The sequence below is a fragment of the Apodemus sylvaticus genome, chromosome 5, assembly GCF_947179515.1.
Source record: "Apodemus sylvaticus chromosome 5, mApoSyl1.1, whole genome shotgun sequence".
In the NCBI taxonomy this organism is placed as follows: Eukaryota; Metazoa; Chordata; class Mammalia; order Rodentia; family Muridae; genus Apodemus; species Apodemus sylvaticus.
The window spans coordinates 68290523-68306443 of NC_067476.1; the positions used below are offsets into that span (position 1 = coordinate 68290523).

A 15921-nucleotide genomic window follows, 5' to 3' on the forward strand; every position below is an offset into this window, starting at 1 on the left:
CTAGAAAGACCAGTCATGGGACATCATGAAGCTTCATGAAAACAGTAATGGGGTTGTGGGGTTAGGTAGGGGTCCATTAGCTGGAGACAGAAGGGAGTCTTGGGTCCGAATTCTCCTCCTGCTGGCCAGGGTCTCCTTCAACTGTAAACAGATGTGTGGTGGATTCATGCTGTAACTCTGTAGCACAGGGACCCTTTCAGTGAGTCTCTAGTGACCCATGGCAGTATCTCTTGACTAGGACCCAATTTCCAGGCTAAAACTGGAGCTCCAGAGGTGGATCTGTTGTATAGAAAGCACGGAAGTTTAAGACAAACCTGTTTGTGTACCCTAGGACACATTTGAGATTGTGTATACAACTTCTGTCAGTAGGTGGACCAAACCTAACTTTAAAAGGTTGGGCAGTGGTAGGGCACACCTTTAATCCCAGCTCTTGGGAGGCAGAGGCAGGTGGATTTCTGAGTTCGAGTCCACCCTGGTCTACAGAGAGAGTTCCAGGACAGCCAGGGCTACACAGAGAAACCCTGTCTAAAAATAAAATAAAATAAAAAAAATTAAGAATAAAAAAAAAGGGTTAGTACTATCTGGTATGGAGAATTCTGTATTCTAGAAAGGATGTAGAGAAAAAGAATTATCTAGTCACTGTGGAAGAGTCATTGTCAGTCTCTAAGGTCTTTGGGGTTCTGTTTTATCTTTTCTACATATCCTGAACTGTGGGGTCTATAAGCACAATGAAGTTTCCAATCAATCCTCTGAATATTAGCTAATCTCTAACTTATCTGGGACACAAATATAGGTCCATTGTCTGACTCTAGAAAATTAGAAAAAGCATACCTTGGAAGAATTTCTTGCAATAATTTCTGTGTTGCCATCTGAAGTCTCATGCTTATTTGGGAAAGTCTCAATCCATCCTAAAAATTTATCTATAAATATTAGCAAATATGTGTATCTGAATTTTCTTTGGTTTGAGCTCCATGAAGTTCATTTCCTGATAGACTCCTGGTTTGTTGTTTCTGTATTGAGTACCGGGGTTCTTCTCATTGATACCCACATTAGTTATTTGGCAGGCCTTACAGTTTTTAACTATTTCAGCTGTTCTCGTATTGGCATCTCTAATTCTGATGTGGAACTGGTGGACTATGTCCTGCATTTTCTGCACTCCCAGGTGTGAAGAACGATGGATCTTTTTTAGTATGTGTAGACTCATTTACTCTGGTACAATTGATTTGTCGTCAGCTGTGCTCCATTACCTCTTATGACACTGAGACATGGTCAGGATTTTGTCCCAGATCACAACTTCTGTCTTGTCAGAGTGGATGGGGTCTCCTGGGTCTAGGACAATGAAGGACATTAGGGGTTCAGTTTCCAAGGCCACCCACCAGCCTATCTTGTTGCCCTCTGGGATGGAGTTTAGGGCTTCCTTCTGCCTTCAGAAGGCCCCTCTACCTATAAATAGCCCCACAGTTGTATGTGGTAGTAAAGGCACACAGCCATCAGTGTCTCTTGTCTGATTTTCAGCTCAGTAACTCCTTGGTCAGAGCTGTCAGTTTAGCTTTCTGGGCTCACATTGTTGTTAGAAAAGGCTCTGACCTTATGATCTTGGTGTTTGTGATGAGCACTGACCCAGCATACCTTTGTTCATCCTGAATGAGATTGTTGCCATTGAACCACATTACCTTTGCATCTATCAAGCAGTTATTTAGGTCCCATAGATGTGGGCCAAAATGTCCCAGCAGTCCTGCAGATGACTATCAATGAAGGTTAGGTCGTGCAACAGAGCAGCTGAAAAGTTATCCTGAAGGCATTCAAGAGGAGAGGCAGGTAATGAATGCTGCCATCTCCTGTAACCAGGAGGTCCTTGCTGCACTGATATAAACAGGACAGGAATCAGCTTCTTGTGATTGGTGACAGACGGGCCATTGCCTGATACCAGGGCTCAGCATCTGAGTATGCATTCCCTGGTTCTAGGGAGGTCACCTGTAGTTGGCAGAGTAAGGCCTTCTTAGTGGAGATTTAAGAGGTCCTGGGTTTTTCTTTTATTTCTGTTGCCACCTGGAAGTCATTTAAAAACTGATGAAGAGACTATCGACTGGTGGGTTCACCATGGGGCCAGGAACCAGCTTTCTGGCTTCTTGTGGTGAAAGGAACCTGTAGAATGTGGTAGACATAACCTGTTTCATGTTAAGATGTCTGTCAAAATCACTGTGTCAAAGTAACCTGATCAAAGTCATCTTGTAACAAGAAACACAAATACAAAATACAAAAACACAAATATAACCTTTCCTTTCTATCTGGAAGAAACAAGAAACAACCAAAAAGTGGTACTCATGCAAAAGACCTCTCCATGACACCCAGAACACAAGTCCACCCTTTTCTATGAGGCAAAAATGAGAAACAATCAGAAAGTGGTACACACATGCAAGAAAAGACCCAGATTGTTGTGTATCTCTCATCATCCCTGAGCACATACCAACCCCAGACAGAGACTCAGGATGTCTTCTGGCCGTATCATAACCATCATTCCCAGATATATCTATGCTTACCTGCAACACAGGGAAGCCCTATGAACTGAAGAGAAGCTGTGTTAGGATGATGGGGCCCATAGAGCTCAAGGTTTGCAAAGCAAGGGCTAGTTCTAAGTGTTTCCTAGTTGGTCGTTCTGTGCTCTCTTGTTCACATCATCTATCCAATGATAAGGTTTTGTGTTGTTTGCCAGATCAGAGAGAACTGTAGAGCTGAGGGCAGAAACAATCACGTTGATGGTGTGTTCTTTCTGCATAATGTGACAAGACTTGAGTTGCTAACTCCTCAGTAAGGAGCCTTCTGGTTTTGACATGATGTGTTCAGAATGATGTTAGGCCTAACAAGCATCTAAAACCTGTAGGTAAAAACCTTCTGTCATCTAGAACTTTCCTGAGATGAACTTTGCCCATCACAACCCGATGCTTAGAGAATCCCTTAGAATTCCTGGTAATCACTTTGTTGAACACTGTCAGAGTCAGACATGAGTTATCTGTCTCAGCATCGAAATGTCCATCAGGTCAAACACCTGGAACTGAATAGCATCATCTGACTTGCATCTGCTGATAAGTCATATGAAACACATATGAAAGAGAGCAGCACTTGATCTTCAATTCTGATATATTTTCATGAAAAATCATTTGCTACTAGAACCAGTAAAACTGAATGAGCTTAGGAAAGTTTAGAACTGAAACTGTGACTGAAAAAAAAATGAGAAAATCTTCAATATACTATAACCTTATGTCTATAACCAGAGTTTTGCAGAAAGAATCTTTAGAGCTTTAGCAACAAGAAGTCTTATCCAACAATTTGTGTAAAAGTTATACCAAAGACATATTCAAAGTCAAGATACTCATCACTTAGTAACATAATTATTAACAATTATGTTAGATTTGTATCCACAACATTTTTTGTACTTTCTTCAAGCCCTAAAGTATATATTCATGAACATAAAATATTCCATGCTTTTTCCATTTAGTCATTGCCAAGACAGGTACTTGTGTTAATCAAGCATAATGGATTTTACAAACATGTGTACCCACAGAAGAAAACTACTATCAGAGTCATGACACAGACTATTTCCTCTTCTCTGAAAGCATCTTTTTTTCCTTCTGTAGAGACAGAGTATCTACCTCTTAAAAAGTGGTATCTTAAAACTGGATTAGAGAGTTGGCTCTGGTGCTGAGTCAATAGATTTATGCACATAGTCTCTAAAATCTATTAATTATGAGAATATTCATTAATTATACAAGTATGTATATACACATACATACAAACACACACACATGTATGTATCAATGTCAGTTAACTACATAGGTTTCTTTGAAAAATCCAAATCTCCCAAAATCAATGAATAATACACTACATCATATTAAATTTTACATTGAATGAATGTCAATACACACAATCTGGCCACAATGGAAATTGTTAGTTAAATTTCTATAAAGAGAGAATATAATATGACATTTGTTAAAAGCTAGACATAGAAGCAATATGTTACTAATATTAGATGATAGGCTTTTTGATATATAGTTATTAATTAGTACATTATACAATGTTTTGTGATGGAGAATGAATTAAAAGAAAACATGTATAGTTATATCTGAAATTGATATAAAGTCACCTTTTCTTCTTCAACTTTTCAAGAGCCTCATTCACACCCTTGTTCTTCAGGCTGTAAATCAGAGGATTCAACCTTGGATTCACCAGGGTGTAGAATAAGGATGTCATTTTATCTTGATCCAGAGAGTAGGAAGAACTTGGATGGAAATACAAAAAGAGCTGAGTTCCCTGAAAAATTGCAACTGCAGTCAGGTGGGAGGCACATGTGGAGAAAGCTTTGGACCTTCCATCAGCAGAGCGGATCTTCAAGACTGATGAGATGATATAACAGTAAGAGACAAGAAGTCCAGAAATTGTGCTTAGTTCAATAAACCCAACAATTGTGAATGTAACTAACTCATTTGCCTCCGTATCTGAGCAAGATATTAATAGAAGAGGAGGAACATCACAAAAAAAGTGGTTGATCTCATTGGACCCACAGAAACACAAACTGAAGGCCAAGGTAGTATGTATCAAAGCATCTGCTGTTCCCACCAGGTAAACCCCAGCCATCAGGAGGAAGCACAGCTGGCTGGACATGTTCACTGTGTAGAGCAATGGGTTACTGATGGCGTGGTATATATCATAGGCCATCACTGCAAGCAGTAGACACTCGGAATCTACAAAGGCACAGAGGGTAAAGAACTGCAGTGCACATCCAACTGTGGAAATTGATTTATCCTCAGCTAAAAGATCCACCAGCATCTTGGGTCCAATTGCTGTGGAATAGCAGAGGTCACAGAAAGAGAGGTGGCTGAGGAAGAAGTACATGGGTGTGTGCAGCTGAGTGTCCACTCTGATTAAGATGATCGTCCCAAGATTGGCAAGAAGAATAATGAGATAAACAAGTAGGAATGTGGTAAAGAGGACCACTTTCATTTCAGGGTTATCAGTAATTCCTAACAAAATGAATTCATCCAGAGAGGAGCAATTTCCCCTGTACGTGTTTCTTAGATAAACTTTAAAAATTAACAGTCATATATTCAAAATACCTTTATTGTACGGAAAATTATTTTAGTTTTAATTTATTTTATCCTCAAAGACATATATAATTATATTTCAATCTTCAAATAAGATTGAATCATTTAATTTTAATAATCTCTCTCACATAACAATTAATAAACTCTGGTATCTAAAAACATTTTTCCAAATATCATCTATTCATTAGTCTTCCTGAATTTCCTTTCCTTAACAGGAATAATATTCACCATTATATCATCTTGTAATCTTAAGAATCATACATATTTACATCCTAAATTAGTGAGAATAAATGACAACATATTGAAGTTTCAAATACACTATAATTAATATTCAGATATATATAAAATTATTCCCCAAGCATCAAGATTCTATGAAAACTCAGAGTTTAAAAGTGAGACCTCTATTCCTAACCAAAAGAAAAGCTAATATTTTTCCACTGTTTCTCAAAAAAATTTCTGTTAATTAGTTTATGATAAGCGACAAATAATTCCTAAATACTTTTGTTTCAAGATATGTTTGTTGGCCATAATACTTGTATAATATTTGGAGGGGGTCATTTGAAACCAAAAGAAAAATCTTATAGTCATTCAATGGAAAAGGCTAAAAAATTATGTAATTAATATGAAGTCACACACATATATACATAGCTGAATATATTGTGTATTTCATATTAGAAACACTGAAAAAATATGAGGCTAAATGAAGTGTAATGAGATATATGTCCTTATGGTTATGTGCAATTATGTGAAGTTTTATGATTTTCCAAGTGTTTGCAATTTAGAAAACATGAAAATTAGAACATAGGCATGTGTCTTTATGGGAGAATTTGCCTATATAGAAAGAGTTGAAATTTAAAATTTATTATTTTAATAGAATATTTCCATAATCTTTATCTTAAGAAAGTTTTAGAAAAAGATAATCAAAAATGCTGATATAGAATACAAAGTCCTTGAAATCACACATATATGTACATACAAATTGAAATGATCTCAGCACTTGGGAGGCAGAGGCAGGCAGATTTCTGAGTTCAAGGCCAGCCTGGTCTACAGAATGAGTTCCAGGACAACCAGGGCTACAAACAGAAACCCTGCCTTGAAATAAACCAAAAAAAAAAAAAAAGAAATATCTTTTAATAATCCATTAAAATTATTAAAATATGGTTTAATATATACTAATAATAGATACTAATAAGATAGTCAATCTTCATTATTGAAGATAAAATAGTATTTTAATTAGATTTTAGACATACTGATCCAAGTAGGATACAAACGTTCATTAATCTTAAAACTATATAAATCTTTTCAGAAAACGTAAGTTTTAATCTTATATTTTGGATTAGGAATCTTAGGAGTTTACCTGAGAAGATTGATTTTCCTTAGCAGAAAGGGGAAGGCAGCATTTTACTACATCATGTCCCACTTGGGATTTATATCCCTGCAGCCCTTCCCCTTAGGATTTGTTGTTATAAAAACATGTTATTACTTTATTACTTTTTTTTCATGGCTTTTTGCTCTCCTGTGACTACATGACATTCCTCCTTAAAGATGGAACTATATTTTCTTACTATTATCATTAACTTGGTATGTCAAAATAAAAATTTGAAATTAAATTTATTTTGGAAAATATGTAAAACATGTTGTTGAAAGGCAAGCGCTAGCCTGAAACACACTGAGGTAGTCCTGTAGTGTTTATTTTTTAAGGTTTATTTATTTATTTTATTTTTATGTATATCAATACCCTGTAGCTGACATTAGACACACCAGAAGAGGGCATCAGATAAATCCTATTACAGATGATTGTGAGCCATCATGTGATTCCTGGGAATTGAACTCAGGACCTCTGGAGTGTCAGTCAGTGTTCTTAACCTCTGAGCCATCCCTTTAGCCATTCATGTAGTGTTTGTAAGGCTAGGAAGACTTTGGCTTTGTGAGAATACAAAACATAAACCTGGTTTGTGTTTGTGTGTATGTGTGTGTGTTTGTGTGTATGTATGTGTGTGTGTGTGTGTGTAATGAATATGCCACAACATAAATCAAATCACTGTAGCAGACAGTTCATTAACTAAGAAATTTTCCAGTTGAGACTGCTATCTTCAATGTCCATGTCTATGAGAAACTGAACTGAGTAATATGAGATTGATAGGTACCATTCCTGGAATGGGTCTGGGATGGATTGATAAGCTAGCTGATCATGAGACTGAGTGAGTCAGTAAGTAGCATGCTTCTGTGGTTGCTGCTACACTTTTTATTTGGGTTCCAGTTCTGAATTCCATTGATTATGGACCATGACCTTGAAGTACAAGGTGACAAAATCCCTTCACTCCTATCCATTGCTTCCTTCAGATAGAGTGCTTAAACACAACAACATAGAAAAAACTCAGACATAAGTTGGGAACTTCCTTATACTTAACTCAAAAGAAGTAGCTCTAAAAAGATATGTTAAGGATTCAGTAGGAAGTTGAAAGAGCTACTTAAGTCTTTTGTCATCAAGAGAAATGTGTGATAAATCCCATACACTCGACATGTAGCTGCAAGCATTGGTGTTTGGCCTATTGGATTTTGGCCTTGCTATGTTTGTTCATTTTTTCTTTCTTTTGTTTTTTAAATTTAATTTTTTATTATAAGTAAGTACACTGTAGCTGTCTTCAGACACTCCAGAAGAGGGAGTCAGGTCTCATTAGAGATGGTTGTGAGCCACCATGTGGTTGCTGGGATTTGAACTCTGGACCTTCTGAAGAGCAGTCAGTGCTCTTAACAGCTGAGCCATTTCTCCAGCCATTTTCTTTGTTTTCTTTCCTCTTTTCTTTTCCCTTCTCTTCTCTTCTCTTCTTCTCTTCTCTTCTCTTTTCTTTTTTCTTCTTATCCTTCCTTCCTTTTAGTCTTCTTTCTTTCCTTCTTTCTTTCATCCTCTCCTTCCTTTCTTCCTTCCCTCTCTCCCTACTTCTTTCTTTCTTTCTTTCTTCTTCTTTCTTTCTTTCTTTCTTTCTTTCTTTCTTTCTTTCTTTCTTTCTTTCTTTCTTTCTTTCTTCCTTCCTTTCTTCCTTTCTTCCTTTTTTGAATCATTCTTTGATATAGCTCCAATTGTTCTATTTTGGGCTAGAAATATTTCATCTTTGGCAATGTGTTGAAAATATGCAACTTGATTTTGCTGTGGATGATTATTTTCTACATAAGAATTCATAGTTAAGAATTTTAAACTCATAAAGTGGGCTGGAGAGATGGCTTAGTGGTCAAAAGCACTGACTCTGTTTCTGAAGGTCCTGAATTCAAATTCCAGCAACCACATGGTGGCTCACAAACATCCATAATGAGATCTGACGTCTTCTTCTGGTCTGTCTGAAGACAGTTACAATGTACTTATCGATAGAGTGAGCAGATGTCCTGAGTTAATTCCCCAACAACCACATGATGGCTCACAACCATGTGTGCAATCTACAGTGTACTCATATGCATACAATAAATAAATAAATATTTAAAGAAATCCCATAAAGTGCTGAACAATTAGTAAATATTGAGCTTTTTGATGTTTGCATGAATGAATTTTATATTGTGAGATTGTTACAAGACTATAGAAACAAATGATGTAAAGCTATCTTAATATTGATAGGTTGGCAAGGGTTTAGGGTTATTGTTCACAACTTGAATCGGAAAACAACCATATAGGATATAACCTCTTGGACATAATATACCATAGGAACAGTGAAACAAAAATAAAATTATAGATTTTTTTCTTTTTTTTTGGTTTTTCAAGACAGTTTCTCTGCCTGGCAACAGAATTAAAGATTACTGTCTCCCATTAACATAGGTTCTAACAATTTTTAATTAAATATTCGGAAATTTTAGTAAATTGTTCATTAAAGCTATCTTCATCTTGATCTAGGTGAACTTATTTATGTAAGACAAAAGTAGTTAAACAAATGGATGCCAAAAATGAGTTACATTAACAATTACAGAAGTGCCGGGAAGAGGTGGCACAGGCCTTTTATCCCAGCATTTTGGGGGTAGAGACAGGTGGATTTCTGAGTTCGAAGCCAGCCTGGTCTACAGAATGAGTTCCAGGGCAGCCATGGCTACACAGAGAAACCCTGACTCAAAAAACCAAAACCAAACAACCAAACGAAACTATAACAACAAAAACCAATTACAGAAGTTAGAAATAAAGTGTTTGTGTCTAGGAGTAACTCCAAATTCCATACCAACATTGACCTCAGTCAGACTGTGATAGTTTATTCAAGAAACACCTCAAGACTGATCAGTCAGAGCTCACAGATTGTGGAGTTGAAAACTATGACCCTGAACAGTGTTCAGGGCCAGTTTATATAGGGAAAATAAGATAATGAGGTCATAAACAGATACAGAGTGGACTGCCTAAGCAGATACAGCTTGGGCTGAGAATGTGGTCGGCCTTTCACCAAGTTTGGTTTTAGTACTTTAGACTTAATAGTTTAAATTAACCTCTATTTACCCTGGCTGAGTAAAGACCACAGTTGGATGAATTACAACACCACCACCAATAATAATAATAACAACAATAATAATGAGTCTCAGAACATAACAGGATATATAAGCAGACTCACCTCGCTCTGAGTCAAACTATTTTTCTGATTCTAGAGTCAAGCTGCCTTTTATGTTGGCAATATGGGATGATTGTCAGGCCTCAAGCAGAATGTATAATTTTATGCCACGTAAGTAATGCCAGGGAAGCAGGTCATAGAAGCAGTCTTCAACATAAATATCATCTCAATAAATACAAAGAAGTAAATCTACCGATGAACCAGACTGATTCCATCTTAAGATCAGAAGCCATTTTGTTACTTCAAAATGAGTTTTAGTTTACTGTGAAAGAAAAGTGTATATTTTCTAGAATTCAACTTGTGCCACATACTGACCTTCATCCTTTTCCCTAAAACATAACACCAAACATTCTACCAAGTAGTCTTAAACTTCTATCTGCTTATGCATTTCTTTTCCTTTCTTTTTTATTCTTTTAAATATATAGGACCTCTATCTATCTATCTATCTATCTATCTATCTATCTATCTATCTATTTATTATATATAAGTACACTGTAGCTGTCTTCAGACACTCCAGAAGATGGCATCAGATCTCATTACAGATGGTTGTGAGCTACCCTGTGGTTGCTAGGATTTGAACTCAGAACCTTTGGAAGAACAGTCAGTGCTCTTAAACACTGAGCCATCTCACCAGCTTTTTTTTTCTTCTGAATTTCTTCCTTTTTTTGATTTTTGTTTGTTTGTTTGTTTGTTTTTTCTTTTTTTTGTTTTTCGAGACAGGGTTTCTCTGTGTATCCCTGGCTATCCTGGAACTCATTCTGTAGAACAGGCTGGCCTCGAACTCTGAAATCTGCCTGCCTCTGCCTCCCAAGTGAGGGGATTAAAGGCGTGTCCTACCACCACCCTGCTGCTTCTGAATCTCAATTGCCATGTTTCTATGTCTCCAAAGTCACCCTTTAAAGGCCCATTATCAGCATATAGGGTTAAATTAATATCATCTTAATAGATGCAAATAAAACTAATAAAATTTGATGGTCATTTAGATAAATATTTTTGAAAGATTAATTATTGAAGGAATGATCATCAGCACAACAAAGATCATACTTTCAATGGGAACACTGGCTATAATCAGAACCCAGCAAAAAGCTGTGTGGTTTCCATGACAGTTCAGGGTCAGCACAGCAATGTTCTCTCCCCTTGAAACTATTTAAAAACAAACTCTTAAAATTTTAGTTACTGTATTAATTATAAATGATGAAGTGAAAATATGTTTGATTATTAAAAAGTGTGATGAAAAATGTTCTGCAATTAGATAGTGGGAGGAGATATAGATGAGCTTATGGATATTCTGAAAAACACATAAATACTGAAGTGTCATTGTTAAAGGATAGATACTATAGGGCAGGGTAGATAATGTTTGTATATCTTGCAAAAGGTAACTGACTGGCTATGGGTCCTGCGGCTCACAGGACAGTTGACAACCGCTTGTAACTTTGAATGTAAGAGATCCAATGCTCTCTTCTGCCCTCTGTTGGCATTAAATACTTCTGTAGGATATGTAAACTTATTCAGGGCGAAAAAAACACTCACATGCAGGAAATGAAAATAAAGAAATCTATTTTTTTTTTAAAGTAAAGTGTTTCTTCAAAGTCAGATAATAAAGCAAATAATTCAATGCTAATGAAGAAATGTACAAGAAAAGAGAGTTGGGATTGATTAAGTATGGCTGTTTAAAGTTTGAGTTTCTAGAGTTTGACTTTGGAGAGCAAAGTTTAGTCATCTAATATATCATAATGTGAGTGTAAGTATCTGTGTGTATGTTGTCATACACATATTAAAATTGAATAATTAACGAAAATAATAAACACTTCATACTACATCTTTGCTAAAGATAATGGTGGATTTACAGAGACCAATAAAGAAGAAAGTAACCACTCATGACAAATCCTGGGGGAAATGGTTTCAAAACCTTTAGTCCCAAATGACAATTGGAACAGTAAAACATCACCTTCACGGTGTTCAGGCAGCTAAGAACTACTCTCATAAGGTGAGTTCCTATATTTCTGTATCTTTAGAAACAGAGTAAAGCAAAACAATTTCAATTTATCTTTTTATAAACAGGTGTTTTCATGATGATGTTCTGCCTGCTCAACTTAAAATATTACTAGGCATAAAAATTATTAGGAGTAATGAATGAAAATAATTTTTAAGCAGATTCATGAGTCTCAAATATCTTTAGAGTAACAGAAACAACATTTGAACTATTTTAATTTAGTCTTCTTAGATAGGAAATCCCTACTTCTTCTTATTTTATACACATACATATATATTTAAGAGAATTAAATATGAAATAAAAATGGTTGGATTAAAGCGTCACAGATAATGCATGCCATGTCAGTGAATTATGAAATACATTCCATAGTATTTACATAGTCTAAAAAGGCAAAAGATCTAACATTTCCTTTCTACTGTCCATCTAAACACATGTATAAATAAGTATATGGATATGTTTCACATATGTATAAAATAAACATACTTGCAAGGTCAAAGCAGATGCATTTTCAAACATTTATTATACTTCCTTGAAATTGCTGGTTTTCATTGTGATGAAAACTTGACTACTGAAATCAAACTGCATGTGATAAATTCTTTAGATACTGCTTGTTTTTAGACATCTAACTCATCAATCACATTATCCATTGGTACCAAACCACTGCTACTGTTGGGTAAGGAGTCCTACTGTAAAATATAATAGATTCTAGAATCAAAGATCAAATAAGTTTTATTTTATGTCTCAGCTAATGGTAGAGCCAAGAAATGTACTAAGAAAATTGGCTACTTTTGAAACTATATAGATACATACAACAAAAACAGTCAAACGATTCTATATTTATTTGTGCATATACTGATGCATAATATATACATGCTATATAATGAAATTTTGCTCTCAATTTCTTAGTAAGGGTGTAAAAGTAGGTTGATGTAAGGTAACAGGTCTAGCTAGAGTAAGAAAAGAGAGGGAGAGAAGTGGTATAAGTTTATTTCAATTAAAGATATTTTAAAATATAATAAGACAAAATGAAAATGATTAACCACCTTATTTGCTAGCAATAAATGCTTGTGTTCTACATTTTATAATCAAATTAAATTTTTTTTTTTGGTTTTTTCAAGACAGGATTTCTCTGTGTAGCCCTGGCTGTCCTGGAACACACTCTGTAGACAAGGCTGGTCTCAAAGTCAGAAATCCACCTGCCTCTGCCTCTCAAGTGCTAGGATTAAAGGCATGTGCCAACACCACCTGGCAAATTTAGTTAATATAGTTATCACTCACTATTTATAAACTAATAAAATTATTTTAAGATCATGTGGTCTTTCAAGAATGAAATAAGTAAACTGATTTGAATAATTAATATCTTAAAGAATAAAAATAATACTTTCTAAAAGAACAACCTGAGTCTATTTATTTCTATTTATTTCATATTGTACAAAGGTCAAGTGAGAATGAGTATATCTAAATCTATCTAAATGTAGTAACTAACTTAAACCGTTATGTACATTAGAGACTATGTATAAAGTCCTAGACCCTAATGGTGGATAGTTTCAGTTTCTTGACTGTCTATCCCAGATATTGGTCAGTTTGATATTGAAAAATACGTTAAGAAAATCTTGCAGGAAAGAAACAGGACTCAGAAATTTTTATAGTATATATTAGATGAGAAATGAATTAATTAAATTCTTCCTCATAACTACACTGTTGATATCTAGCATTAAAATGAATTTTTTACTAATAATTTTTATTAATATTTTTATGTATAGAGTGGAAGAAAGCATGGATATAGGAAACTGTTCCTTGAATGAATTCATTTTTGTGGGAGTTACCAATAACCCAGAGATGAAAAGGACACTGTTTACCGTCTTTCTCCTCATCTATGTCATCAATTTTCTGGGGAATCTTGGTATGATCATTTTGATCATAGTAGATCCCCAGCTGCACACACCCATGTACTTTTTCCTGAGCCACCTATCTTTCTGTGATCTCTGCTATTCCACAGCAATTGGTCCCAAGATGCTGGTAGATATGTTTGGCAAGAACAAGTCAATTCCCTTCTGGGGCTGTGCTCTGCAGTTCTTCATTTCCTGTACTTTTGCAGATTCTGAGTGTGTGCTGATGGCCTTTGATAGATACCAGGCCATTAGCAACCCCTTGCTCTACACAGCAAACATGCCCAGCAGGAAATGTTCTATGCTCATGGCTGGAGTTTACCTGGTGGGAACATCAGATGCTTTGATACATTCAACTTTGGCATTCCGCTTGTGTTTCTGTGGGTCTAATGAGATCAACCACTTCTTCTGTGATCTACCTCCACTTTATCTTCTCTCCTGCTCAGATACTCAAGTAAATGAGTTAGCATTATTTACTATTTATGGTTTCCTTGAACTGAGCACCATCTCAGGAGTCCTTGTTTCTTACTGTTACATCATCTCATCAGTCTTAAAAATCCATTCAACTGAAGGGAGGTTCAAAGCTTTCTCTACCTGTACCTCTCACTTGACCACGGTGGCTATTTTTCAAGGAACTCTTCTCTTCACATATTTTCGACCAAGTTCTTATTCCCTTGACCAAGACAAAATGACATCTCTATTTTATACCCTTGTGATCCCTATGCTGAACCCTCTGATTTATAGCTTAAGGAACAAGGATGTGAAAGAGGCCTTGGAGAAAATTAGAAGAAAAAGATGGTTTTAAGTATTCATTCAGAATGCATACCACATTTCTTTATTCACATAAAAGTTTTAACTGTTCACTATGTTTTCCAGGCTGGATTTCAAATGGTGATGTCTTGCCTCAGTCTTCTGTACTTATTTATCTTTAATTGAATAAATTAAATATAATAGATTTATACAATTACTGATTTGTTTTCTCTTCTCATTTCAACAGCTTTTTCAAATGTCTCAGTAAGACATTATTTTCATCATCCAAACTAATGAACCCATATCAGTAAGCATAGCATAATAGAGCAAATTGGAGTTTAGCAAAGTGAAGGTAGGCTACAAAATTATGTTCTGGATTAAAATTATGAATATTTTATAGGTACCTTACTGTATTTTGTATTTTTCTTTCATAGTGAACCATCTTTCTTTTTTCTTTCTTTCTTTCTTTCTTTCTTTCTTTCTTTCTTTCTTTCTTTCTTTCTTTCTTTCTTTCTTTCTTTCTTTCTTTCTTTCTTGTTTTTTGTTTTGTTTGGTTCTTTTGTTGTTGTTTTTGAGACAGGGATTCTCTGTGTAGCCCTGGCTGTCCTGGAGCTTACTCTGTAGATCAGGCTAGCCTCGAACTCAGAAATCTACCTGCCTCTGCCTCCCAAGTGCTGAGATTAAAGGTGTATGACACCGGCTGTTTTATTTTTTTCAAGACAAGGTTTCTCTGTGTAGTCCTGGCAGTCCTGGAACTCATTCTGTAGACCAGGCTGGCCTTGAACTCAGAAATCTGCCTGCCTCTGCCTCCCGAGTGCTGGGATTACAGGCATGTGCCACCACGTCCCAGCTGTGAATCATCTTTCATCTTAGTCATAAGGGCAATCATCTAATGTAAATCATGGATAAAAACTATATGAGCAAGCAAATAGCTCTTAATCAGCTTCTAAACTGTCAGAGAACAAAATCTGTATGTAAATATGTTTCTTGAGTTAATATATAAGTCTGGCTTTCAAAAAACCAGCAATGTTGACAAGGATACCCTGTTGCATATCTAAATATATCCTCACCTGTACAGAACCGTGGAACTGGTTTGGCCTAGCTACCTTGGAAGGAATCAACTTTTCAAGTTAGAGTCCTTGACTTCTGAGGAACCATGTACCTTCCACTTCCTGAGAGATTGACATACTTCCTCAGGCAGTGGAACATTCAGGGTGTTTTATGTTTCTCTGTACATTACCTTGGAAGTCAAAGAAGCATAGAAGTTGGACAGGACAATCAGTTTTAGATGTTAATCTTGAGTACTATGTATAGCTTGCAAATATCACTGAATCCTGGCAATTATAACTGTAGTGATCCTGCAAATTTCCATTATATTATTTCTGATAAAGGTATAAAAAATGTCTAATTGCTCTCAATAACTTTGCCACAGTTTATATTATACTGTGAAGCCTCCAACTGTCCTGTTTTCATTTCTGTCCCTCATATCAAATGACCTAGACCAGACAAGTTAGTGCAGACACTAACATTAGAAGAAATGAACAATTTAAGGCAGAGTATCTGGAAACTGTCAAAGTCTTATGGGCTACTTACCTATTTCACTTTTAGATTTGCAG

General features: G+C 35.8%; 2 protein-coding genes across 2 annotated transcripts; one reads left to right on the forward strand and one right to left on the reverse strand.

Moving 5' to 3' along the window:
• Positions 1–4137: 4137 nt before the first annotated feature.
• Positions 4138–10544, reverse strand: LOC127684817 (olfactory receptor 5W2-like). Its single transcript, XM_052181640.1, has 2 exons — positions 10511–10544; positions 4138–5078 (listed from the first exon to the last, which is right to left on the reverse strand). The coding sequence occupies exons 1-2, from the start codon at positions 10542–10544 to the stop codon at positions 4138–4140; spliced, it is 975 nt and encodes a 324-aa protein (XP_052037600.1).
• Positions 10545–13442: 2898 nt separating this feature from the next.
• On the forward strand, positions 13443–14360 carry LOC127685571 (olfactory receptor 5W2-like). Its single transcript, XM_052182878.1, has one exon. The coding sequence runs from the start codon at positions 13443–13445 to the stop codon at positions 14358–14360; it is 918 nt and encodes a 305-aa protein (XP_052038838.1).
• Positions 14361–15921: the final 1561 nt, after the last annotated feature.